This window comes from Mustela erminea, chromosome 10, assembly GCF_009829155.1.
Source record: "Mustela erminea isolate mMusErm1 chromosome 10, mMusErm1.Pri, whole genome shotgun sequence".
NCBI lineage: Eukaryota > Metazoa > Chordata > Mammalia > Carnivora > Mustelidae > Mustela > Mustela erminea.
The window spans coordinates 105,627,560-105,652,968 of NC_045623.1; the positions used below are offsets into that span (position 1 = coordinate 105,627,560).

Sequence of the window (25,409 nt, forward strand, 5' to 3'; positions counted from 1 at the left end):
AGCTCCACCCTGGGCACTGATCCTACTTAAAGAAAGAGAGAAAGGGAGCCCTGGCATTTGCGGGGATGGTGGTCAGAGACAGGAGTCAGAGACAGAGCTTCTCTGGGGGACAGAATGTGGAGGCTCCTGTGGGTTTTATTTATTTTTAAAAGATTTCATTTATTTGACAGCGAGAGAACCAGAGAGCACAAGCAGAGGGAATGGCAGAGGGAGAGGGAGAAGCGGGCTCTGCATGGAGCAGAGAGCCGTATGCGGGGCTCGATTCCAGGCCCCTGGGATCATGACCTGAGCTTAAGGCAGACGCTGAACCATCGGAGCCACCCACGAGCCCTGAGAGCTGTGGATCTTAGAACTTTTTACCCGGGCCTCAGTTTACTAAATGAGACATAGCTTTGAGTTGAGCTCCCAGCCTGTTTTCTGACACGGAAATTTTGAGTGAATCGTGGTGGGTTTGCCTTGTTATCCACTGGGGCTCCGTTCAGCCCGAAGACAACTGCATGCAAACACAGTATGCAAATAGACCGGTTTTGCTTAAACCGCCAATCCTGGTTCTTTTTCTGCAAGAAAAAAAATCCAAGTGGATTTCCGGAATGGCGGCCCAGGACTCAAAGCGGGGTATCTGGCCGGGGTGGGACTTTTGCATAATGTAAATGAGGCCCGCGGAGGGACGGCTCGGAGGGGTGTGGCCAAGGCTGAGGCCCCGGAATCCCCAGGCCCGCGGGAGCCTCGAGGGGCCCGTGGAGGCCCAGGTGCGCTGCCGGGACCCCCGGTAGAGGGCGCCCGCGGCTCCAGGACGCTTCCTTCTGCCTCTCGAAGGGCCGCGGGGCGGAGCGACTGGGTCTCGCGAGATTCTCGCGCGGCGGGCGCCGGAGGCCAGCATGGCGGACTCGCAGTTGATCGTGAAGCGGGGTCCTTTCCGCTCCACGTGGCTGCGTGCCCGCAAGACTCGGACACAGCTCGTTCTCAGCCGCCGGCCCCGCCGCCGGCTCGGGACCCTGCGCTGGTGCGGCCGGAGGCGCCTGCGGCGGCGGCTGCTGCAGGCCCAGGCAGCCGGCGCGGACTGGCGGGAGAGCGGCTGCCTGGTGTCGCGCGCGGCGACCCGGAGGCCCAAGAGCGCGGCCCCCAGCCGGGCTCCGGCCGCAGCCCCCGCTCCGAGCGGCCCCGCGAGCCTCCCCATACCGCCGGTGCGGCCGGCCGGCCCGGGCCGCGCGCTGGTGCTGCTGCCGCTCGAGCAGGTGGGTCGCGCCGGCGGGGCTGGCAGGAGACCGGCCGCTCTGCAGGGTCTCCGGCGCAGGTCGCGCGCGTTCCTCCTGGCGGTGGTGCTGAGCCGGGGGGGCCAGGACCGACCCTGCCGTGGGATTCTGGGTTTTCAGAGCTGAAGGGGGTAGTGGTAAATAATACTAGTAGGTCCCATTTACTGGGTGCTTAGAAAATGCCAGGCTCGGTGTTGTACGTGCTTCGGGCTTGCGAACCCTTTTACTACTCCTGGCTCCTGTGCAGTCGTTAGCTTATTTCCGGAAGTTTGCAGACGGAGACGCTGAGATGCGCCGAGGTAGCTCGGTGAGAGGGCGCAGTGGAGGCAGAGCTGGCGTTCACGCGCCGCCGGAGTGCGGGTCCTGCGCTCCTCACTCGGACGCTGCTCTCCGAGGTCTTCCTCCAGGGCGGGAGGAAAGTGTCTGGCAGTGGGCCTTGGTAGAGGTAGGGATCCGTGAGAGCGGCAGGCCCAGTTCATTGGGACCCCCTCGTTCGTGTGTCCGGATACACCGGCTCGCTCTCTAGCTGTCCTGGGATGTGGAATTAGGTTAGAGAGATTGAGTACCCGATGGTCACCTAGTTACTTGGAAATCCCCGCCGCTCGGGTACGTGAATAGCAATTAAGAGTTTAGAAAACTAGGGGCGCCTGCCTGGCTCAGTGGGTTAAGCCTCTGCCTTTGGCTCAGGTCATGATCTCAGGGTCCTGGGATGGAGTCCCCCATCGGGCTCTCTGCTCAGCGGGGAGCCTGCTTCCCTTCCACTCTCTCTCTGCTGCCTCTATGCCTACTTGTGATCTCTGTCTGTCAAATGAATGAATAAAATCTTAAAAAAAAAGAAGAAGAAGAAGAAAGAAAACATACTATTAAAAAAAAAGCAGGGGGTGCCTGGCTGGTTCAGTGGGTGGAGCATGTTACTTTTGATCTCAAGTTGTCACTTCCAGTCCCATCTTGGGCATAGAGTCTAGTTTAAAAAAAAAAAAAAAATTTAGAAAATTTCAGTCTCCTGCAACAGAATTTGTAACGTCACAGTTTCCTTTCTTTGTGCTTCTTCCCTAGGGTTTTACTTTTAGCGGGATCTGTCGTGTGACTTGCCTCTATGGCCAGGTGCAGGTGTTTGGCTTTACCATCAGCCAAGGCCAGCCTGCCCAAGAGGTCTTCTCTGCCTACACACACGCGCGCTTGACTATCAATGCCGTTCATTATTCCATGCCTGAGAAAAGCAAGAAGGAGATGAAAAGGGAAGCCCGAGCTTTGCTCAGATCTCATCTTAATCGGGGTAAGGAAAAAAACTGGATAATTTCCTGAGGGTATGTTAGAATAAGGCTGCTGTCTTTAGATCCTTCTTATTGCAAGATATCGCACACTCTTATGTCTCTATTTAAAGTGAAACTTGATTGAAACTGGTTTTCACCATTTTCAGATGAGAAAAATGGCCCCAGGCCACACAACTAGCTACCGTGTAGCAAAAGCTAACCTGGATTGACTTCTGCATCCAGGTGTGTTCCTTGTATGCAGTGTGGTTTCCTGAAGAAAGCTTTCGAACGTAATTCCTGCTCTCAAAAAGTTGACAGTTCAGCCGAGGAGAAGGTGGTCCTAAAACAGTGTAGAATTTAATGGAGTTACTATTTCTAAGGTAGTTTATTTTTCTCTTTACAGATGACAGATGTTGGTTGATGAAGAATTTTTCTCCTCTGTGTTCCATCGTGATGCTAGAACAACTGAAAACCTCCACTGTGAACTTCTTAGTCAGCCATCCAGGTTTATCTTACGTTTTCGTACAAGAGGTAGGACCAGTTTTCATTCAGTTTTGCTAATTATTTTCATAGGAAAAGTCATGTCAGCTGACTATGGGATGCCCTCTCGGAAGATCAGTGTTGTAGGTTGTACACAGTGTCATATGTGAGTACAGTAAAATAGCGTAGAAAGGCGTATCATGAAAAACATTGTCTCCCCTTCCGTGTTAGTTTTATTCCTCTGTGGAAGCCATCTTTTCATAATGTAGGTATTTAAATGCTTTTTGGAATTTTTAGTTATTTATTTAGGTTTTTCCCAAGGTGTTTTTTGTTTTGAACTTTAAGTACAATCTGCCCCTCAGCGTGGGGCTTGAACTCATGACCCAAAGATCAAGGGTTGCATGCTCTACTGACTGGAGCTCGGTGCCCTGCCTGTTGGAAATTTTAAAACGGTTATCATTGTTTTTTTTTTTGTTTTTTTTTTGTTTTTTTTTTTTAAAGATTTTATTTATTTATTTGACAGAGAGAGAAATCACAAGTAGGCGGAGAGTCAGGCAGAGAGAGAGAGAGAAGCAGGCTCCCGCTGAGCAAAGAGCCCGATGCGGGGCTGGATCCCAGGACACTGAGATCAGGACCTGAGCCGAAGGCAGCGGCTTAATCCACTGAGCCACCCAGGCGCCCCTCATTGTTTTTTTTTTTTAAAGATTTTATTCACTTGGGGCGCCTGGGTGGCTCAGTGGGTTAAGCCGCTGCCTTCGGCTCAGGTCATGATCTCAGGGTCCTGGGATCGAGTCCCGCATCGGGCTCTCTGCTCAGCAGGGAGCCTGCTTCCCTCTCTCTCTCTGCCTGCCTCTCCGACTACTTGTGATTTCTCTCTGTCAAATAAATAAATAAAATCTTTAAAAAAAAAAAAAAAAAAGATTTTATTCACTTGACAGAGACACAGTGAGAGAGGGAACCCAAGCAATGGGAGAGGGAGAAGCAGGCTTCCCGATGAGCAGGGATGAGCAGGGAGCCTGATGTGGGGCTTGATCCCAGGACCCTGAGCCTAAAAACTGAGCCACCCAGGCGCCCCTAAAAATGGTTATTTTTTTATCTTGATTTATTAACTTGAGATAGTGTAAATTTCCTCTATGAATGTACTTCAGTGTACTTAATAATTTCTCCCATCTCTGTTTTCACCTCCAAGTTTTTGCTGACCATGTCACTAATTTCTTTTTTTAAATTTTTAAAAATATTTATATTTTTTATTATATTAAAAAATATATATTTTTTAATATAAAATACAGGGGTACAGACCAGGGGTACAGGTCTGTGAGTCATTAGTTCACGATTCACAGTGCTCACCATAGTACATACCCTCCCCCATTGTCCATCGCCCAGCCAATCCCCGCCCCCCATTCCAGCAGCTCTGTCTGTTTCCTGAGATTAAGAGTCTCTGATGGTTTATCTCCTCTGGTTTCATCCCATTTCATTTTTTCCTCTCCTCCCCCATCATCTTTTGCCTTGTTTCTCAAATTCCACATAATCAGCGAGATCATATGATAATTGTGTTACTCTGATTGACTTATTTCATGTTACTAATTTCTTAGTCAAGTTCTGTGGCTTTAATTGTCTCCCATGGGCCATACATTGAACCTACTCTGCGGGATTATGAGGCTGACTGGATGTGAGATGGGGAAGAACCGAGGAATACATGCTTTTGGGTGCAGGGGGTTACTGAAATGGGGGCATGTGGGAGGGGCAGATTGAGATCTTCACCTTGACATGCCTGTTAGACATCACTGGAGTTGTCCCGTGGGCAGTTGCACATGTGAGTCTGGAGTTAGGAGCTTTCCGCAGAGTGGCCCGAAGGCCGAGAGATAGGATAATAACACCAAGGAAGATGATACAGAGAGACAAGGGGTTCAAAGTCACAGCCCTTTGGCACTCCCAAGAAGAGGTCTAGATGAGGGAGCAGAGAGACTGAGAAGAGGGGTCACTGATGTTGGAGGAAAACCAGGCAACTGTGATCAGGAAGTCTTCGGACGAACTGGAAGTGAATGGTTGTGCACCTGCCGCTGGTGGTAGTTGGGGCTCGAGGACAGAGCTGGGCGGTAGGAGCCTCTTTCGGTCAAGCGCAGGGGCAGTAGGCTGCTGAGGGGGTGGCCTCACCACATCAGGGTCAAGAGTCTAGGGAGGGAGGAACTCTCGGGTTTAATAGTAAGGGATTTTGCTTCTGTAGAATTTAGCTGTAAAGGGAAGGGAAGAAATGACACAGTAATTGGAGAAGTGTGGCCAGAGTTTTGGTTTTTTTTTTTTTTTTTGCTAAAATGGATGTAAAACCGGGCACGTTTGAACACAACAGGTGGGAATGATCAGAGCGGGGAGGGTGCTGAGGACGCAGCGGAGGGAGGTGAGGGCCAAAGTGAGGCCACCGAGGGAGGGCCTCTGGCTCTGGTGTCTGGGAGGGGCCGGCCTGGAGAGCTCTGGCAGTTCACCCGGAGTAGCTGGTGCAGGCACAAGTTCTCTTTTGATTGTCTCGGTCCGCTCCGGGAAACGGGTCAGGGCCATCACTGAGTGGGAGCAGAGCTAGTGGGCAGGTGTCGGGTTGGAAGCGCGCGGAGAAGGTCCGCAGCGAGCGTGGGGGAGTGAGTAGACTGTTGCGATGGTGTCCGTTTCATCTAGTGCAGACCCAGTAGCCCCGTGAGGGCTATGGGGGAGGAAATGGGAACCCCGTGTCACCAGGCCTTTGCCTCTTGCAAGTGAAGCTTCCAAACACCTTAATACTCTGTTTTCATTCATTTTTGGCTTAATTTTTTTTCTGGGACTTCACCACCACTGTTTATATTCCTAATGCTCCTGCTTGGGTAACTCCCTCCCGCCCATGTTTAATACGTTGTAGAATTATTTTTTTATACAAGGCAGTGACCTTTATATGATGTCATTTTACAAGATGCCCTTATTTTATCCTCTGTGATTGATAGTTGAGCACAGTATAGAGTTTTTCCCTCGAAACCTTAAAGGCCTTGCTCCTCTGTTTCCTAGAATCCAGAGCTGCTGATAGGAACTGATTCTTGTTCCTTTTATGTCTTTACCCTACGGTTGGTGAATTGCATGAGGATATGGTCGTGAGTGGGTCCCTTCCTTGATCTCTTCACCATGGAGACCCTGTTCCCTCCGAGCCCCGCCGGCTGCAGCGAGGGCCCGCTCCTCCGTTCCGTGGGTTGGTCGGTGGCTTCCTGGTGCTTCTGCTGGAGCGCTCGTGGGCGTAGTGGGCCTGTCTTCAACCTTCTTCCGGCCCGGTCTGCACGTGTCCTTGTCTTTTTACCTTATGTCTTGGAGACGGCCTTGATTTTGTTCTAAAGCACCAGCCTGTTCAGCGTGTATGGTCTCTGTTGGATTGTCCTTGTGGCAGCCGCTTTTTAAACTGGGACACCTTTTCCTTCCCTGCGGGGTCTCCTGCAGAGGTGATGGCAGCTTGGAGGTGCGTGTGAACCAGGAGGACAGGCACGGAAACGACCGGAGGAGCCACTCCCTGAAGGGGTGGCTGTGGGGGGGCAGGCGGGGGCCTCAGGTCTACCTTTCCTAGCTCGACGACTGTTTGAGGCTTACTAATTTAGAACTGGAGGAAGAAACGTGCACTTGTGTTCATGTTTTCTTAAAACTCAAATTGTTAATTTCAGAGTCCAACCTTCCAGATTAACTCTGAACATTTAGCCCTGAGGTCTGTTGGCATTAGAAGAGAGAAGAAAAAAAACGGCCTTCGTTTGACAGAGAGTGCCCTGTCGGCCATGGAGGAGTTGGTCACTGTGTCCTGTGGTGAGTGACCTGGTGATAAAGGGAGCATTCATCCCTCAGGGCCTCAGAGAATCATGAGTTACCTGTCGAGCCCTAAAGAAGGTGGCTAATTTGAGGCATCAATGTTTGTTTTGCCTCCAGAAGAAGTAGACGGCTGCCCTATCATTCTCGTTTGTGGCTCTCAAGATGTTGGAAAGTCAACATTTAATAGATACCTCATTAACCAGTTGTTAAACAGGTAAGAGTGGTTTTTTTTTGTTAAGATTTTTATTAGATTTGGGTCATGAAATAGGATTTTTGATTTAAGAAACTAGATGGGAATCCCTCCTGACTTCACGGCGGGGACTGTCTCCCAAGTCTGTGCGAAGGCGCTCAGCGGGGGGACGGCACTCCCTGTGTTTTGGACTGAGGCACGTCGGCCTCTTGGGGTGAATTGATCGTGTCACTTACCAGTGTCTTTGCGAGAAGAGTCACCTGGTCTCAGAATCTGTCTTTGTCCATACCCAGAAGTTAAGAGTAGGGAGCCGTTCTGTTGTGTTTTGAGAATCAGGTTTTAGGGAAGACAAAGTTGTATCCATGTTGTGAACGAGTACTGTGACCATGCCTGCATCCCATTTTCTTGTTATATTTATTTTTATGTTGATTGCCATCTTTGGAGCATTCTACCTAATAGGCTGCATGGGGTGGGTTGGGCCTGCATATTGCATAAGGTCTGTAAGATCCGATTTATTCTTGTGACAGGGGAAAGCTAGTTGAGATTTTCTTTATTTCTTTCAAATTTTCAGTATTTCCTGCGTTGACTATTTGGAATGTGACCTGGGGCAGACAGAATTCACACCTCCAGGTTGCATTTCTTTACTCAATATTACGGAGCCAGTTCTTGGTATGTATTACACATTTCTTTCGTGTTTTGGTTTTATAAAACTCAAGTATATTGGGGTGCCTGTGTGGCTCAGTGGGTTAAAGCCTCTGCCTTCGGCTCAGGTCATGATCCCATGGTCCCGGGATGGAGCCCCGCATTGGGCTCTCTGCTCAGTGGGGAGCCTGCTTCCCTCTCTCTCTCTGCCTGCCTCTCTGCCTACTTGTGATCTCTGTCTGTCAAATAAATCAATAAAATCTCTAGAAAAAAAAAAACTCAAGTATAATGATCTTGAAAAAACAAAAAATTTAAGGGACGTCTGGCTGGCTCAGTTGGTAGAGCATGCAGCTGTCGGTCTCGGGAGTGTGAGTTCAAGCCTCACATTGGGCATGGATCCTACTTTAAAAAAATTAAAAACAGGGGCGCCTGGGTGGTTCAGTTGGTTAAGAATCTGCCTTCGGGGGCGCCTGAGTGGCTCAGTGGGTTAAGGCCTCTGCCTTCGGCTCAGGTCATGATCCCAGGGTCCTGGGATCGAGCCCCGCTTCGGGCTCTATCCTCAGCGGGGAGTCTGCTTCCTCCTCTCTCTCTGCCTGCCTCTCTGCCTACTTGTGATCTCTGTCTGTCAAATAAATAAATAAAATCTTTAAAAAAAAAAAAGAATCTGCCTTCCGCTCAGGTCATGATCTCGGGGTTCTGAGATCGAGTCCCGCATCGGGCTCTCTGCTCGGCCTGGAGCCTGCTTTCTCCTCTCTCTCTTTCTCTCTCTGTCTCTGCCTGCCTCTCTGCCTACTTGTGATCTCTGTCAAATAAATAAATAAATAAATAATCTTTTAAAAAAAAAAGAATCTTCCTTTAGCTCAGGTTGTGATCCCAGGGTACTAGGATTAGGCCGTGTATCGGGCTCCTTGCTCGGCGGCGAGCCTGCTCCTCCCTCTTTCTCTGCCTCCCCTCCTCGTGCTCACATGCGCTCTCTCTCCAATAAATACAATATCTTGAAAAAAAAATTTAGCAAATAAAAACTAGAAAGGAACGTAGAAAAGTGAACATTTCCCTTACCAAACTCATGGTCTTCCCATAACTCTTCTAGCCTCTTAAAAAAATACTATGATACTTTTCTAGGGTTCTGTTTGGGTACATGGAGCTGATAGCCATTGGGTTTTGTATAAACCAGAAACGTGTCTTCCTGTGGTACGCCCGTCGTATGTAAACCCATATGATATTGTAAACCAAGAAATTACATTAACACAATACTATTAGCTTTATTCAAAATTGATGAGTCACGCTACTAATAATGTTCTTTTCTGGTTCAGACTCCAAACCAAAGTCCCATGTTGCTTTTTTTTTTTTAAATGGTAAAATATGCACAACATGATATTTACTGTTCGAACTGTTGCCCTGCGTACAGCTCAGTGACGTTAAGTGCGCTCACAGTGTCACATTCACAGTGTCACATACCCTTCACCCCTGTCTGTATCTAAAACTCTGTCATCCTGAGGTGAAACGCTGTCCCCGTTAAAGAACACTTGCCCCTCCTGCTCACCTCTCCTACTCTGTCCCTGTGAATCTGCGCACTCCACGCACCTCATGGAAGTGAAAACAGACCATTTGGCCTTGTGTCTGTTTTTTTTTTTAACTAAGCATTTTTTTTCTTTTTGCTTATTTTTTTTATGTTTTTATCTTAGTCCAGTTAGTTAACACAGTGTCATGTTAGTTTCAGGGGTACAGGACGGTGACTCAGCACTCCCATGTGTCCCCCACAATGCCCTCCTCCATCTGCATCCCCTAATTGCCCTCGTCCCCAGCACCCTCCACGCGTCGGGGTTTTAAGATAGTCCATATCGTAGCGGATAATAAAAATTTATTTCCTTGTGGGCGAGTATCATTCCATTGTGTACATGTATCACATTTTGTTGACGTGCTCAACTGTTGATGGACAGTGGGACCGTTGTCACTTGGTGGCTACAGGGAATCGTGCTGCTGTGAACATCCGCTTACGGTTACCTGTGCAGGTCCCTGCTTCTAGTTCTTTCAGTGAGATGCCAGGAAGGGAATTGCTGGGTCATGTGGTAACGCCGTGTCTAATCTTTTGAGAACCCGCCAGCTTGTTATTCGCAGCGGCTGCATTTTGCAACCGTGGGTGCGTGGGGCTCTCGCTTCTCCACGCCTCGTCATCTGGGTGACAGCCGTCCTGTCAGGTGTAACCCACTGTGGCTTTGGTTTGCATTTCCCTGATGGCTGATGATGCGCCTCTGTTCCGTGCTTGTTCCCGTGCTTTTGTAGATCTTTGGAGAAATGTCTGTGAATTCCTTTGCCCATTTCTGAATTGCCTTGTTACTGAGTGTAGGCATCCTTTGTGTGTGTTCTAGGTGTTGATCTCTTATCAGATAAACTGTGCAAATGATTTTTCCCATCCTCTAGGTCTTAATTTCTTTTTTTTTTTTCCCTTCTTTCTGTTTTCTTGACGGTGTCCTTCGATACACAGAAGTTCTTAATTTTTATGAAATCCAATTTATTTTTTCTTTTGTTGACATTCTCTTGATGTCATATCCGCAGTGTTGCTAAGTCCAATATCATTAAGATTTTCCTGATGTTCTTGGAGTTTGGTAAGTTTTAGCTCTTATATTTAGTAAGTCTTTGGTCCATTCTGAATTAATTTTTATATATGATACAGGGAAAGCATCCAGTGTCATTTTTTTGCATGTGGATATCCAGTTTTCCAGTTATCATTTGTTGAAGACTGTCCTTTCCCCCATGGCATGGTCTTGGCACCCTTGTGGGAAAGCATTTGATCTTGCATATCAGGGCTTGTTTCTGGGCCCTCTGTTTTATTCCACTGACCTAGATATCTGTCTTTATGCCAGTTCCCTGCTAATGGAGGCGCGTGAGTCCCCCCAGCTTCATTCTTTTTCAAGATTGTTTTGGCCACTTGGTCCCCTTGCAATCCCGTATGAATCTGAAGATCACTTTTTCCATTTCTGTGAAAAAGGCTGTTGGATTTTGGTTAGGGATTGCATTGACTGAATCTTTAGCTCTCTTTGGGTGACATTGGCATCTCAGTTAATGATAAATCTTCCCGTTCATGAATACAGGATGTCTTTCCAGTTTCTTAGGTCTTTTTAAAATATTTTTTAGCAATCTTTTTTTAAAGATTGTGTTTATTCATGAGAGACAGAGAAGGAGGCAGAGGGAGAGGGAGAAGCAGGCTCCCCACTGAGCAGGGAGCCTGATGTGGGCCCCGAACAGGACTCTGGGATCATGACCTGAGCTGAAGGTAGACGCTTCACCGACTGAGCCCCCAGGCATCTTCTTTCAGCAAATACTTTGTGGTTTTCAGTGTGTTAGTCTTTCATTTGGTTAGATTCGTTCCTAAGGGTTGGATTCTTTTAGCTACTACCGCAACGGAATGGCTTTCCTAATTTCTCTTTCAGATTGTTCACTGTTGGTGTGTAGAAACACGCATGGTTTTTGTGTGTTGACTATGTACCCTGCAACTTTGCTGAATCCCTGTGTTAGCTCTCAGAGGTTTTTTGTGGATATTTTTGGGTTTTCTGGATAGATCATCATCACCTGTGACTAGAAATAGTTTCACTCGGGGGCACCTGGGTGGCTCAGCAGGTTAAACATCTGCCTTCGGCTCAGGTCATGATCCCAGGGTCCTGGGTTCAAGCCCCATATCAGGCTTCCTGCTCAGTGGGGAGCCTGCTTCTCCCTCTCCATTTCCCCCTTCCTTGTGTTCCCTCTCTTGCTATCTTTCTCTGTCATAAATAAATAAAAAATCTTAAAAAAAAAAAAAAAAAAAAAAAAGAAATAGTTTCACTCTTCCTTTCCAGTCCGGATGCCTTTGATTTCTTTCTTGTCTCCTGGCGCTCTCTGGCTGGGACCTCCAGGACAGTGTTGCGTAGAAGAAAATGTCTCTTTCTTGTTCCTCACCTTAGAGGGAATGTTCTCCCCAGACGGATGCTGTCAGGTGCGGGTGTTTGTTGTCCTATCATCAGGCTAAAGAAGCCGCCTTATGTGTCTCATGTGCAGAGTGTTTGTATTGTGAAAGCGCCGGACTGGTCAGGTGCTATTTCTGGTCTGTCGAGATATGTGTGGGTTTTTGTTTGTTGACTTTCAAAAAAGGCAGATGATAGATCAGGTTGCTGGATATATTGTGGATCTAACCGACTTTTTGACAAAAATAAGTAGGGCATTCATACTGTTTTTATAGTTGGTTTTTTTTTTTTTTTAAAGATTTTATTTATTTATTTGACAGAGAGAAATCACAAGTAGTTGGAGAGGCAGGCAGAGAGAGAGAGGAGGAAGCAGGCTCCCTGCCAAGCAGAGAGCCCCATGCGGGACTCGATCCCAGGACCCTGAGATCATGACCTGAGCCGAAGGCAGGGGCTTAACCCACTGAGCCACCCAGGCACCCCTATAGTTGTTTTTTTTAAGATTTTTTTTATTTATTTGACAGAAACAGATCACAAGCAGGCAGAGAGGCAGGCAGAGAGAGAGGGAAGCAGGCTCCCACTGAGCAAGGAGCCCGGTGTGGGGCTCGATTCCAGGACCCCGAGATCATGACCTGAGCTGAAGACAGAGGCTTTAACCCACTGAGCCACCCAGGCGCCCCCTGTTCTTACAGATTTATCAAAACTGCTTGTTTGGACTTTGCTTTCCTGCTGGTTTCATTTTTCCTTCTTTTCTTTCGCGTCTTCCCAAGTCTGTTTACTTTTCTTCTTCTTTCTTACCCCTTTACTGTTTCAGCAGGTGTTTCCCCAGACAAGGACACTCTGCTACGTAGTCATGACGCGGCCACCAAGTCAGGGTAGCGATTCGGCCGTGGTGCGGTCCCTCTTCTGCCCTCCAGCCACCTGCCGGGCCCGTGTGTATTTGCAGATACTTGGCTTCTCCCATCTGGAGCATCCCCTCCAGCTTTTCTTACCTTTATGACCTTGATGGCTCGTCAAGGAGGAGTGCCTTTGTCCAGCGTCCCTGTGGTTTGATTGAGATGTGGTGCTGGGTTCTCAGTGCATCTTATCAACAGGCCTTTGTCAGTTGCCCTGTCACCAGAGCTGAGCTCTGATCATTTGTTCAAGTAAGCATTTGCCAGCGTGTTCCACTCTGTAACTAGGTGGATCGTTTCCTCTGGAGTGTCACTGCTTGTGGATCTCCTCGGTGCACAGAGCTAGGAAATGCATGCATGCTTAGCCCCGCACATGCGCATACGTGTGTGTATGGGCACATGCATATGTATGTGTACGTACACTATGTCTGTGTCTCTCTGTACGTACATTCCTAGTGTGTGAAGAGCTGTGAGCTTACTGTGGTTGTTCCGATCCCAGCCTGACGGTCTGGGCTTCTTCTGGTTAGCCTCCCCCTTCCGTGTCTGTAAGTCTCATCTCTGACGAGAAGAACTGTGGCTGTGATTATTGCCCGTGTATTTCCATATTTACTCAGTCCTTTTGTATTTGTTCAGTCCCTCTGCTGTGCAGGCCCCTTCCTCAGCTGTAGGCTGCCCCAAATCCCCAGCCGCACCCTTGAGAGCTTCGCCAGCCCTGTCCTAGGTGGCCTTGCATCAGCCACAGTGACCAAGGCCCTCACCCTGTCCACTGTTGCAGTGTGGTCCTGGTTATCACCTGCTGAGTGAGTTCCCAGCCCAGCCAGAGAGGGGAGTTAGCTCAGGCCTGACAGGGGCCGGGAGTAGAAGCATCTGCTCTGGAGCCTGCCCACTGGAGTTCAGGTCCAGCCTACAGCTCTTCGGGTGTGACCTTGGTCAGGTTAATCTGTGTCCTCGTCTGAAAATGGAGATAGTAATACTGCCTAGCTCCTAGGGTTTTTATGAACATTGGAAACCACATGTGAAGTGCGCGGAACGTGGTGAGTGCTAGGTTTCCACGAGTTCCTGCTCTTTTTCTTATTTGTCCTTTCTAGAATGTCCCGCTGCAGGGCTGGGTGGTGTTTTGTTTGAGGGTATAGGCTAAGTACCTAGAACAAAGCTCAGGGTGTTACAGGTGCTCTGTAAGTGTTTGTTGAGTGGATGGCCTTATTAGGATAGAATGTGGATTAACTGTATGTAAAAATGAGCGTGTCTCTGTGTGAAGTTGGAAGCTTAGTTTTTATTTATTTATTTATTTATTTATTTATTTATTTAAGAGAGAGCATGAGCAGGGAAGTGAGGGAGAGGGAGAAGCCGACTGCCCACTGAGCAGTGGAGGCCTCAATCCCAGGCCTCAATCCCAGGACCCTGAGATAGTGACCTGAGCAGAAGGCGGACACTCAACTGACTAAGCCTCCCAGGCGCCGGGAAAGCTTAGATTTCTTCTAATTTATTTACTTAAGTTTTTATTTATTTGACAGAGAGATACACAGCAAGAGAGGGATCACTGCAGGGGGAGTGGGAGAGGGAGAAGCAGGCTCCCTGCTGAGCAGGGATGCGGGGCTCGATCCCAGGACCCTGGGACCCTGACCTGAGCTGAAGGCAGACACCCAATGACTGAGCCACCCAGGCATCCCAAAGCTTAGATTTCTGAAAATGGGATCGAGCTGCTGCTAGTAGTAGGTTGTCTGGTAGGATGGTCTTTGATTTCCTAAGGATCTTGGTCACTCCTGATGGCCGAAGCAAAACCCTCACACTCATTCATTTATAAACGATTTTATTTATTTATTAGAGAGAGAGAGGAGGAGCACAAGCAAGGAGGAGGGGCAGAGGGAGAAGCAGGCTCCCCACTGAGCAGGAAGCCTGGGACGGGGCTCGATCCCAGGACCCTGGGATCATGACCCCGGCTGAAGGCAGACACTTCACCATCCGAACCACCCAGGTGCCCCCCACTCCACCTCACCTTTTTTTAAATAGTGACAGATTCAAACTCTAAGCTTCATCTTCCTAGGACCACCTTTCACCCACCAGAGGACACCACAGAAAATGGTGTATTATGGGAAGCCGTCTTGTAAAAACAACTATGAGAATTATATTGAGATAATAAAGTATGTGTTCAGTTCCTACAAGAGGGAGTCGCCTCTCATCGTCAACACAATGGGCTGGGTGTCAGGTAAGCCGCGGGGGCGCGTGTGGCCTGAGAGGAGGAGGGGCAGCAGCGCGAAGGGCTCTGGCTTCAGGCAGTAATGCCGGGCCCAGTTCTAGGAGACGCTTCCTCGTGGTCCTTTCTTGTCTCAGCACAGCTGTGCCACCTTCTCCTGGCGGCGCGTCACTGTCTGATGAGCGCGCTAGCTGCTTGTGTCCCCCTCCTCACAGACAAGGGGCTTCTGCTTCTCGTCGATCTCATCCGGCTGCTGTGTCCCAGCCACGTCGTGCAGTTCAGCTCCGGCCGGAGCAAGTACATGCCCAACCTGACCCCCGACTACGTGGACGACGTGGACGGCCTGTACACCAAGAGCAAGTCCAGAGTCCGCAACAGAGGCTTCCGGCTGGCGGAGTTCACGGAGAACTTGGAGTTTGCTGACGAAGAAAAGGAGAGTCCGGTTGTGTTCACTGGACACAAACTGATGTGTGTCCAGTCGGACTTTGCATTTAGGAAAACGCCAAGAAACAGGTAATTAAACCGTCATGGCTGGGGAATGTAGCTGTTCTCTGCCGTGGAACAAGGCCTGCTGCCCTCGGTTCCTTAGAAGGGATGCGTCCTCCACGAGCTTTTGAATCCATCTCCCAGCCCTGTGTTCATAAAGGAGAATCTGTTCTGTTCTGAGCTGTTACTGTCCCAACAGAAACACAGGCGGCCTCCAATTTGAGGGAGTGTGACTTTTCAATTTTCCCACTTTATGTTGGTGTTAAAGCAGTACACATTTGGTAGAAACTGTACTTTGGATTTTGGTCTTTTCCTGGGCAAGCACGATGCTGTACGGCGCTCTGCCCTGAGGCTGGGCGGTTTCAGTGGTTCCCGGCTCCGGGTCAGCCCGGAGGATGAGCCACGGGGACTGACGCCATTCTGCACCCGCACAACATAGGCTCTGTGTTCGGTGATTCTGCCCAGCAGAGGCTAATGTGAGTGTCCTGAGCTCATTTAAAATAGGGAGGCTGGGTGCCTGCATGGCTAAGTCATGAAGCCTCTGTCTTTGGCTCAGGTCACGATCCCAGGGTCCTGGGATCGAGCCCCACATTGGGCTCCCTGCTCTGTGGGACGCCTGCTTCTTCTCCCTCTGCCACTCCCCTTGTTTGTATTCCTTCTCTTGCTGTGTCTCTCTGTGTCAAAGAAATAAATAAAATATTTTAAAAATAAATAAAGTAGGTGAGGCTGAGTTGTGATGTTCGGTGGGCGAGGTGTCTTAAAGGCATTTTTTTTTTTTTTTTTTTTTTAAGATTTTATTTATGTATTTGACAGAGTGTGACCACGGGTAGGCAGAGGCGGGCAGAGAGAGGGGAGAGGGAAGCAGGCTCCCCGAGGAGCAGAGAGCCCAATGCGGGGCTTGTGGGGCTTGATCTCAGGGCCCTGAGTTTGTGACCTGAGCTGAAGGCAGATACTTAACCCACGGAAACACCCAGGTGGCCCTATAAAGGCATTTTTTTTTTTTTTAAGATTTTATTTATTTATTTGACAGACAGAGAGTAGGCAGACTCTCACAAGTAGGCAGAGAGGCAGGCAGAGAGAGAGGGAAGCAGGCTCCCTGCTGAGCAGAGAGCCCGATGTGGGGCTCGATCCCAGGACCCTGAGACCATGACCTGAGCCGAAGGCAGAGGCTTAACCCACTGAGCCACCCAGGCACCCCTAAAGGCATCTTTGATATCCGGTATTTTCCCCTCTTTGGGGTTTCTGAGGGTGGAACCGCCTTGTAAACTGAGGAAGACCCTTACCCAGAGGGGCCCTGCAGCTCTGGTTTCCAGGAGCGTTTGAAGGAGAGTCTTTACCCGTCACGTTCTCCAGTGGGGCTGTGGAGAGGGTCTGCAGGCGTTACGGTGGGACCATGTAGTCTCTCAGTGCATAACCTGTGTAATGACTGGCAGGCTCTGTCCTGAGGTTAAAGCTCTGCTTCACCCCGGTTTACTTCGCAGAGAGTCCCACAACAAGGTTCTTCGGGATTTGGCGGTCCTCGGTTACCTTGGCCAGCTGCAGCCTCCCGTGCCAAAACCGCTGTGTCCCTTACATGGCCTGACGCCCTATCAGGTAACCCGAACTTGGACAAGGAATTCTCTGTGGATGCACCGAGCCCTTGTGGGGCTGCCGGTGCGCGTTCTCTAGCCGCGGGGTGACGTTTTGCTCTGCGCCCCCCACCCCGTGGTGTGGATTTTGTGACGACCTCAGTTTACAGACAGGGGTGCAGTGACCTCGCTCGAGGGTCCGTGCTCTCAGCGGCTGCCCTGTGTTGGGCACGACTGTGCTTCTCTGCTGCTCTAGAGTGTCTGGCTGACCCCAGAGGTGGCACCGGGCAGTCCAGCTCCAGTGCTCCACTGTGGAGCTGGCTGTGAGTCCGTGTCTTAGCCAGAGCTCGGAGGCCGTGCCAGAGCTCCTAGGACGGCTCTGTGGCTTCAGTCAGTGTTCGCAGTGATTCCCAGCATCTGGAGAACTCTCTCTCTCTCTCTTTTATTTTATTTTATTTTATTTTTATTTTTTTAAAATGTAGTCTCCATACCCAATGTGGAAATCCAATGCTGTGTTCAGACGCAGGGCCCTGAGATCATGACCTGAGCTGAGATAAAGAATCAGACACTTAACCAACTGCACCCCTCAGGAGCCCCCCAGAAACCAGTCTTTTTTTTTTTTTTTAATTTACATATTTTGACAGAAAGATCACAAGTAGGCAGAGAGGCAGGCAGGGGAGGGGGGAAGCAGGCTCCCCGCTGAGCAGAGAGCGCGATGTAGGGCTTGATCCCAGAACCCCGAGATCATGACCCGAGCTGAAGGCAGAGGCCTAACCCACTGAGCCACCCAGGAACCCCCTAGAGACCAGTCTTGAAAGCATTTCATATTATTGTGAAAAGTGGATTCTAGGGTTAAGTAGATTCTAGTCGGTTAAGTGTCTGCCTTTGCCTCAGGTGAGGATCCCATGATCCTGGGATCATGGGTCGAGCCCCACATTGAGCTCCCAGCTCAGCGGGGAGCCTACTTCTTTCTCTCCCTCTCCCACTGCCACGCCCCCTGCTTGTGCTCTCTCACTTTCAAATAAATAAATAAAGTCTTTTAAAAAAAAAAAAAAAAAAGAAAGAAAGAAAGAAACGACCATGATATTGGAATTCCAGATGGCAAAAGATGAGGACAGCACTAGGCAGCATTTCCTAAATGCTTACCATCTGCGTGCTCTGTCTAAGCCTGTGGTAACTTCTTTACTCACAGTGGCTTTGTTATTTCCCCATTTTACAGATGCAAGGATCCTGAGTCAGCTTGCCTGAGGTGGCTAGTAAAAGTGGGGTCTGGGACTGGAGCCCAGGCAGCCAGACTCTAGAGCCCAGAGTGTTCACCCTCCGCTGTCCATACTGAGCGCTCCCTGTGTGCTGGCGTTCTGCTGAGCACGTGACAGAGCGGGTGGATTCCTGGCTGCCCGCGGAGTGGGGAGCTCTTTCATGCCCTGATTACAGCCTCGGAGACACTGGCCTGCGGTCACCCTCTGGGGGCACTCCTGAGGCAGGAGCAGTGGGGCTGGCCCATGAGGACGTGTCTCCCAGGCCTGGTGGTGAGATCGTCTCCCCTGGAGACACTCAGGCAGTTAGTGGAATGGGGTTTTGGTCCGTGGGGTCGTTTACTCCAAGATGCCCTACAGCGGACCTTGAAGCTTATACACCAGTAACTGTATCTGCCGGTTACTATTTCAAATTTGGTTTTGGAATCTAAGCAGTATAACCAAATACTTCTGTACTTTACAAATTGGGAATTACCCAGAGAGCTACACGTTAAAGGTCGTTACAGTTGACCGGTAAACAGCACCTTCATGTGGGGTTTTTTGATAAATGCAGTCAGTCCATGTTGTAAATGTCTTCTTCCTTGTGATTTTCTTTCTTTTTTTTTTTTTTTTAAAGATTTTATTTATTTATTTGACAGAGAGAGATCACACGTAGGCAGAGAGAGAGGAGGACGCAGGCTCCCTGCTGAGCAGAGAGCCCGATGCGGGACTCGATCCCAGGACCCTGAGATCATGACCTAAGCCGAAGGCAGCGGCTTAACCCACTGAGCCACCCAGGCGCCCTTCCTTGTGATTTTCTTAATGACATTTTCTTTTCTTCAGCCCACTTTATTGTGAGAGTACAGTATGTGATAACAACACACAAAGTGTGTGTTTATGTCATCGGGAAGGCTTCCGATCACCAGGAGGTTAAGTTTAACCTTAACCATCCTAGTGGTTAAGTTTTTTGGGGGGATGGTCAGAAGTTATTTGTCGACGTTGACTGTGTGGGGTGGGGAGTCCGTGCCCCTAGTCTCTGTGCTGTTCAGGCCTCCACTTGTGCTCCTGGAGTTCGATCCATTTTTTCTTACTTCCGTATGTTACATAGTGAAATGATGGAGGCTTTTTCTCACTGAACGGAGGTTCGCTTTCTGACATTAGGAGACCTCTCAGCAAGTGGGGTTTTCATGGTCCCCCTTGACTTCAATGCTTTAGGGTATCCTCAGATTTGTGTCTTAATGTGTCTCCTTAGATAAGAAAGTTCCAGGCATCAGTTTGGATGTCTAGCGAGTGTTGGCTGGCCAGGAACTTCATATGAATTTCCTAGGTTCAGTATATTAAAGTAGGGGAACACTGACCAGGGTTCGTTAGCATTTCTGTTCTGTTTAGACACTTTTTGGCGGGCAGTTTGGCCAGTGTGACTTTAGATAGCTGCCTAGTCAACTTATAAAAACCAGAAGTAGCTTTTCCAGTGGAATTAATAGAGGGAGGTGCGGATTTATTTTCCAGGTCCCTTTCAATGCGGTTGCGCTCCGGATTATTCACGCTGATGTCGCTCCCACACATATACTATACGCTGTGAATGCCAGCTGGGTTGGTCTTTGCAAGATCCTGGATGATGTCAGAGGATACGCACATGGACCCATCCTACTCGCCCAGACTCCGATCTGTGATTGTTTGGGGTTTGGTGAGTCAAAGTAAAACATGTCTATATACCTACTGAATCGATCCCCTTCTCTGACTGTATATGGCTGGTCTTGACCTTGGAGCTGTCTCTCGGCTGGAGTGGTCAGAGTGTCTCTGGCTTCTAGACAGTGGGCCTGGGGGCTGGCGGGTAGGAAGGAAGCAGCATTTTCTCTGCTGCTCCTGCTAGCTCTAAATCTGGGATTTCTAAGGGCCTGGTCATGGCCTTCTTGTCACTTGACATGTTTTCCCTAGGCCATCTGTCCACCTGCTAGGGCCCTAGATCCATCTTTAGGCTGACTTTCCACAGGATCGGCACAGCTGTGTGTCCGAGCTCAAGGGCCCACTCACTTCTCCACTTGGGTATCTCACTGGCATCTGAGACTTAGGTCCAAGACTGAGGTCCTAGTTTTTCCCCCAAATGCCCTCCCACGCTGCACCGTCTCCTGTTCCCAGGCCTGTGAGGAGTCCTTGGAAGATTCACTCTGGTGTTTACGCCAGACCTCTGGGTCCACCCTGGCACCCCTTGCCTTCATTCGACACATCCAGGCCACTGGCAGGGGCGGGAGCTTGTGCGCAGAATCTGTCCGATGCCTCCACCTCATCCCTTCTCACTCTGCCAGTCAGAGCCGCCGCTGCTCTGCTGGGCTCGGCACCGTCGGGTGATCTGAGGACAGATGTGAATATGTCACATCCTGGTGTTTCCCATCACTCCGGCCCGGGCCGGTTGGCCTGGCACTGCTTTGGGCCCTTCCTCCTTCGCCAAGCCTGCCTCATGTGCTTGTCCCACTGGCTCACTGAGGTCAGTAAATGTCAGGGTACGTTTCTGGAAGGGTGCTGGACCTAAGTAGCCGAAAATGAGCAAAACCCTTACATAATGGAATACACGTGTCCGAGTTAGACAACATGACTTGTGAGAAGTGTTTCCACAGAAACTGTCACCTGGTACAGACCATGAAGAAGGAATTGATGACAGGGAAAGATTGAGTCGTTTGCGTGTTCCCCACAGTGGCTTTTCTTCCTGGCCTGGGTGTGCCTTAACTTGAGACAGTCTGGGACTTCAGCAATAGGGCACTTCGGTTGCTCACAGCTGAACAAGGGGAGGGTTCCAAGAGAACTCGACCACTCCTGGCTGAGACTGGTCAAGTACTCCCATGCCTTGGAACTTTATATTTTCAAAGTGAAACACGTTGAAATTGAAATTCTTATTTTAAAAGCCATTCTACAATTCTCAGTGGTAGGGAGGTAGAGCATCTTCCGGAAAGGATTATGTGTGCGTGTGTTGTGCCCTCAAGGAATCTGCAGAGGGATCGACATGGAGAAGAGGCTTTACCACATCCTCACTCCGGTGCCCCCAGAGGAGCTAAGAAATGTCAACTGTCTGCTGGTCGGGGCCATTTCCATTCCCCAGTGTGTATTCAAGAGCCAGGTGAGTGCCACTCCCGGGGACAGCCCCAGAGGTAGCCGGAGAGCTCACGGCAACAGGTGACGGTGTGGGAGCTCACACTTCGTTGGAGAGGCTGAACGAGGCAAATGGAGGGTCCAAGCGGCCTCAGAGGCTCAGGGCCATGAATGGCCATCGTTGGTGGCCCAGAGCCCCATGGTGGGGCCATTATCCCAGGAGTAGGTCATGGGAGAGAGAACAGAGGTGGTCTCCCCAGGACTCCTTCCTGACGGCGGTCTGTGGGTGCACCTGTGAGAAGGTCACGGGACGGTCATGTTGGCCGAGGACATCCATTTGGTGGCCTGGGGAGGCAGCGGACATTCTCCCCTCTCAGCTGCTTGTCTTAACTTGTTTGAGAGAAATGCATGCGCGTCCCCTTCTCCTGCTGGTTGATGTGTCTGTGCGGTGGAATTGGACCGAACGGCGGCAGTCGCCTTTGTACCCGGGCCCGTTGGGTCGGGTGGAGCCCTGCGGGAAGGGGAACCGGAGGTCTTAGACTCTCCCTTTCCACAGTGTTTTCTGGGGAAGAGATGCAGCGCCGCAAAGTCTGATGCGCGGGGAGGGGGTGTTTCCACGTGTTCTCTGTGTTTCTGTTTCAGCGCGGGCTGGAAGGGACAATACCTTACATCACCACCGATTATAACTGTAAACTTCCTGGAGCATCCGAGAAGGTTGGAGCGAGAGAGACCAAGGAGGCGCGTGAAGAGAAAGTACACCCCAAACCCAAACTCTACCGGAAAGCAAACGGACGCTGACGTGGTCAGCAAGGGAAGGTGCTCGCCCCGGGAAAGCGGACCTGTCTCCAGCCTGACGCCGGACTGACGGTGGCCGGGAACGGCGCGCTTCTTCGCAGACGGTGTCTCCTGTGCAACTCGTGGATCCAGAATCAGTTTAACTCTTTTGAAAGCTGCGTGACCTCGAGTTTTGCCCTAGTGTTCTGTATGCTGCTTCGTACTTACTGTCTGTTTTATTTTCTAAAGAGTCAAAGCAGCAGGGAGAAGTTGGTACACCATTAAAACAGAACATAGTTGGTTCCTCACAAAGCCCTTCAAAGACCTGGTTGTTGAAATCTGAATAAAAATAGGGAAATGGGGGCCACAAAAATCTACCAAAGAAGAAGGAAGGCTGGCCAGTGGGTTCGCGAGCATAACCGGATGCGGGGGCTCTCCTGGTCCTTGCCCGGCGATGGCCGACAAGCAGGGGGTCCTGGCGGCAGGGTCTGCCTGTGGACGGTCGCCACTGGGGGGTCACACTCCTCCCCTGCTCCTCTGATGCCGTCCATACCCTCGTTCATTCCCGTGGTCCAGTGTTCAAAGGTTTCGTTTCGTCTGTTCAGTGTAATCAGGGTTTCGTAGATAAAACGATTGGACTCGAGTCATTCATCTTCCGTTTTTTTCCTTACCTGATGACTTTATGCTGAAAAAATTGCTCTCAAACCCAGGACACCTTTCCTAGGGTCTCCTTAGAACCAGCTCGGTCCTAACTGACATCTCGTCTTACGCTGAGGACGCGCGTAGGCTGCCCTGGCACCGGGCTGTTTGGAAGAAGGACCATCAGCAGCGCCTGGAAAGCCCCCTCTTGCCTTTGACGTCTGGACCAGACGGAACTTGCACCTGCGGACGACCTGGTGCCACTTAGCACTTTCTCTGCGGGGTGGGGGGTTGGGGGACGGCTTCAGGAGGCTGGGGGTGATGCTGCTTTCCCGGATGGCTTTGAGGGAAATAGGGGAAACCCGTTCTTCATCTTCTCTCTGGTTGTCACAATTCCTGACCCTCCAGGGTCAGAGTGATTTCGGGAAACAAGAACATTAGGTGGGGTCACGTCATTTGTCTGTTTAAATCTGTGAGAGTCATACCGAGGTAGCGTTTCACACTTGTGGATTCAGCTTCCTACAGGCCACGTGGAAGGCTGGTTACTCGGATAAGGGTTAAACAGTTGGTTATTGTCCTGAGTCTTGGGGCGACCCCTCTGCGTCTCAGAGACCCATGCTCCCACATTCTCCCCGGAGCTCTGCCACCCCCCCAGGGTTGGTTTCAACTCCCTAGAGACTGTTCAAGGTCTAACTTCATTGTGTCTTCTTTAAATTTACCTTGTGCCTGTTTTCTGTCTTGGTCTTGCCAAAATTTTGACAATCTGCCACCCTCCTTCCCTAGTTCCTTGAGTCTTCACAGTGACTCTCTAGGAGACACACAGTGACACACTCTAGGTTCAAGCCGCAGGTCTCAGGAGCAACGTAGGTGGTGCCCCCGGCAACCTGGTCCAGGCAGGCTTGCCTTTGGCCTGATTTCCTGCCGCCCTCGAGGGTTGTGCCTGGGGAGGAGGCAGGCCTTGTCGCTAGAGGGAGCTGCCAGCCACTGGTCTGGTGGCCGTGGAGCGAGCGCAGCCTGGTGCCTGCCCTTCCCGAGACTGGAGGGCTCAGGCTTCCTGGAGACTTGGCCAGCTCGGGGGGCCTGGTCAGACCCGTGGCCGTGCCATCCACCCTGGATGTCTGTGCCTGTGATTGTCGATGTCCGCAGCTGGGGCTTGTTGTTTCTACCGTCCTTTGGTTCAGAATATGGTGGTAAGATCCACCCTTGAATTATTTTTAAATTAACAAAAACCCAGTTGTGTCTGTGTGTGTCTGTGTGTGTCTGTGTGTGTGATTTTCAAAGCACATGCTTATTTGAAGAAAAAAATAATGTGACTTAGAACTCGAAAGCCCTGGTTGCTGATTTTGTGGTTCTCTAAAGGCAGTTCTTTAGAAGGGATCCCTCATAGGAAAGATAGATGGGAAAGTAGGTGACACGATTCTTGGATTCTGGGGTTTTAGTTTGTAAACAAAGGTCAGTTCCGTGCTGAAGTGGTGGCCCTTCTAGAGCGTGGCCTGGGATGGAGAGAGGGCAGGACAGTCGAGCTGGCCTGCAGGGGCCGTGAGTGTTCGTGAGGTCAGTCTGGAGGAGGCCTGCGGGGCGGGACGCGGCCTGGGCTGGGACCCCTGGGACCAGTGGCTGCTTCCCTGCGGCACGGGGGGATTTGAGCCCAAGGCGGGAGCACCCACTCGTGCAGGCCCAGGTTCCTGTGCTTGTGCCAGAGGGTGTTGTGTTTTTGTTTTCATTGTCTAGTTGGGAGTTTTATCCCTCAGGTTTGGACATGGCAATACGGTGGTCCAGGCAGCAGGCTTTGGTAGTAGAGCACTGTGTCGGAACCCTGAGGGCCCGTGGGCCAGCCGTGGGACTTCCTGGGGGATACTCGACCTCAGCCTGCTGACGTCTTCAGAATGCTGGTGGCTGTTCCTTGGGGTGCCTGCGTGGTGGGTGCATGAGGACTGTCTGTACGTGGCGGGGCAGAACCCCATCTTTGGCTAAATTGTAAACTCTGAGAAGGCAGGGACCAAGATTGTGTTCCTTGGTCACATTGGGACGACAAAGAAACTAAGTGTGGACATCCACAGCCGTCTCACCCTCCTGCCTGCAGGCAGGGTTCCCTCCGCAGCATTTTCCAGCCCGGTGAGCCGTCGTCAGGGCGCCCCAGCGGGCCGGTTCCGGTCTTCCGTTAGCCCCGAGCCCCGTTCCTGGCAGTTCTTCAGAAACCCCCACGTAGCTGCTTTTAAAGTTGGACGAACCGTTTGCACGTGTAGAAAACGATTTCAGTCACGCCGTGTAGGTAACCCGGGTCCCTGCCGTGATGCTGTGTTGTCTGGTGTTCTTCTAAATTGTGTGTGTGTCTTATAAAGTCGGTGACCTGCCGTACGTGTGGTTTTTAATCCAGCTCTTTTCACTTAACTTGTGAACTTCTGTATCATTAAATATTTTTGAGAACATGCATTTAATTGTGTGTTTTGTTACAGATACAGATCATTTTATTCCAGGAAATTATTTAAAACACTTGGGAGAAATTACAGCAAAAACTTGGGGGAAAAGAAAGCAACGGCAGGGAATCCGGGTGCCGGAGCAGAGCGGACAAGACACCCAGCAGATGCCTCTGCTCTTTTCCATCTCAGTGTGCATTTTAAAGATTTATTTATTTATTTTGAGAGGAAGAGGGAGAAAGTGTGAGCGTGAGAGGGGGGAGAGGCAGAGGGAGAGAGTATCCCCAAGCAGTTACCCGCTGAACGCAGAGTGTGACCCAGGACTCGATCCCACGGCTCTAAATCACGGCCCGAGCCGAAACCGAGAGCCAGACGCTCAACTGACCGGCCCGCCCTGGCACCCCTCCTTCTCACTGTCGGGTGCAGTAGGAGTTTTTGGGGGGCCCAGACTATAAGTTGAAAGAAAAGGCGCTGTCTTTTCTGTACCATGTGTGAGCGTGTGCTGGAAGAGTGTTGCTGCTGGAGAAGTTCGAATTAAAAGAGGGGAGCCAGCCCGGGGCCT

General features: G+C 50.3%; 1 protein-coding gene across 3 annotated transcripts; it reads left to right on the plus strand.

The window, feature by feature from the left end:
* The first annotated feature begins 826 nt into the window (after positions 1–826).
* Positions 827–24,863, plus strand: NOL9 (nucleolar protein 9). Of its 3 annotated transcripts, none has more exons than XM_032302052.1 (12): positions 827–1,235; positions 2,310–2,529; positions 2,910–3,037; positions 6,652–6,787; positions 6,911–7,004; positions 7,552–7,649; positions 14,495–14,656; positions 14,782–15,157; positions 16,612–16,723; positions 19,443–19,620; positions 20,912–21,045; positions 21,660–24,863. In XM_032302052.1, exons 1-12 carry the CDS (start codon positions 879–881, stop codon positions 21,813–21,815), a joined length of 2,151 nt encoding a protein of 716 aa, XP_032157943.1. In that variant the 5' UTR covers positions 827–878; the 3' UTR covers positions 21,816–24,863. The 3 variants fall into 3 exon arrangements, with proteins under 3 accessions (XP_032157943.1, XP_032157942.1, XP_032157944.1); XM_032302051.1 differs by having other exon boundaries at positions 828–1,235; positions 6,908–7,004; XM_032302053.1 differs by having other exon boundaries at positions 830–1,235; positions 6,908–7,004; positions 14,860–15,157.
* Positions 24,864–25,409: the final 546 nt, after the last annotated feature.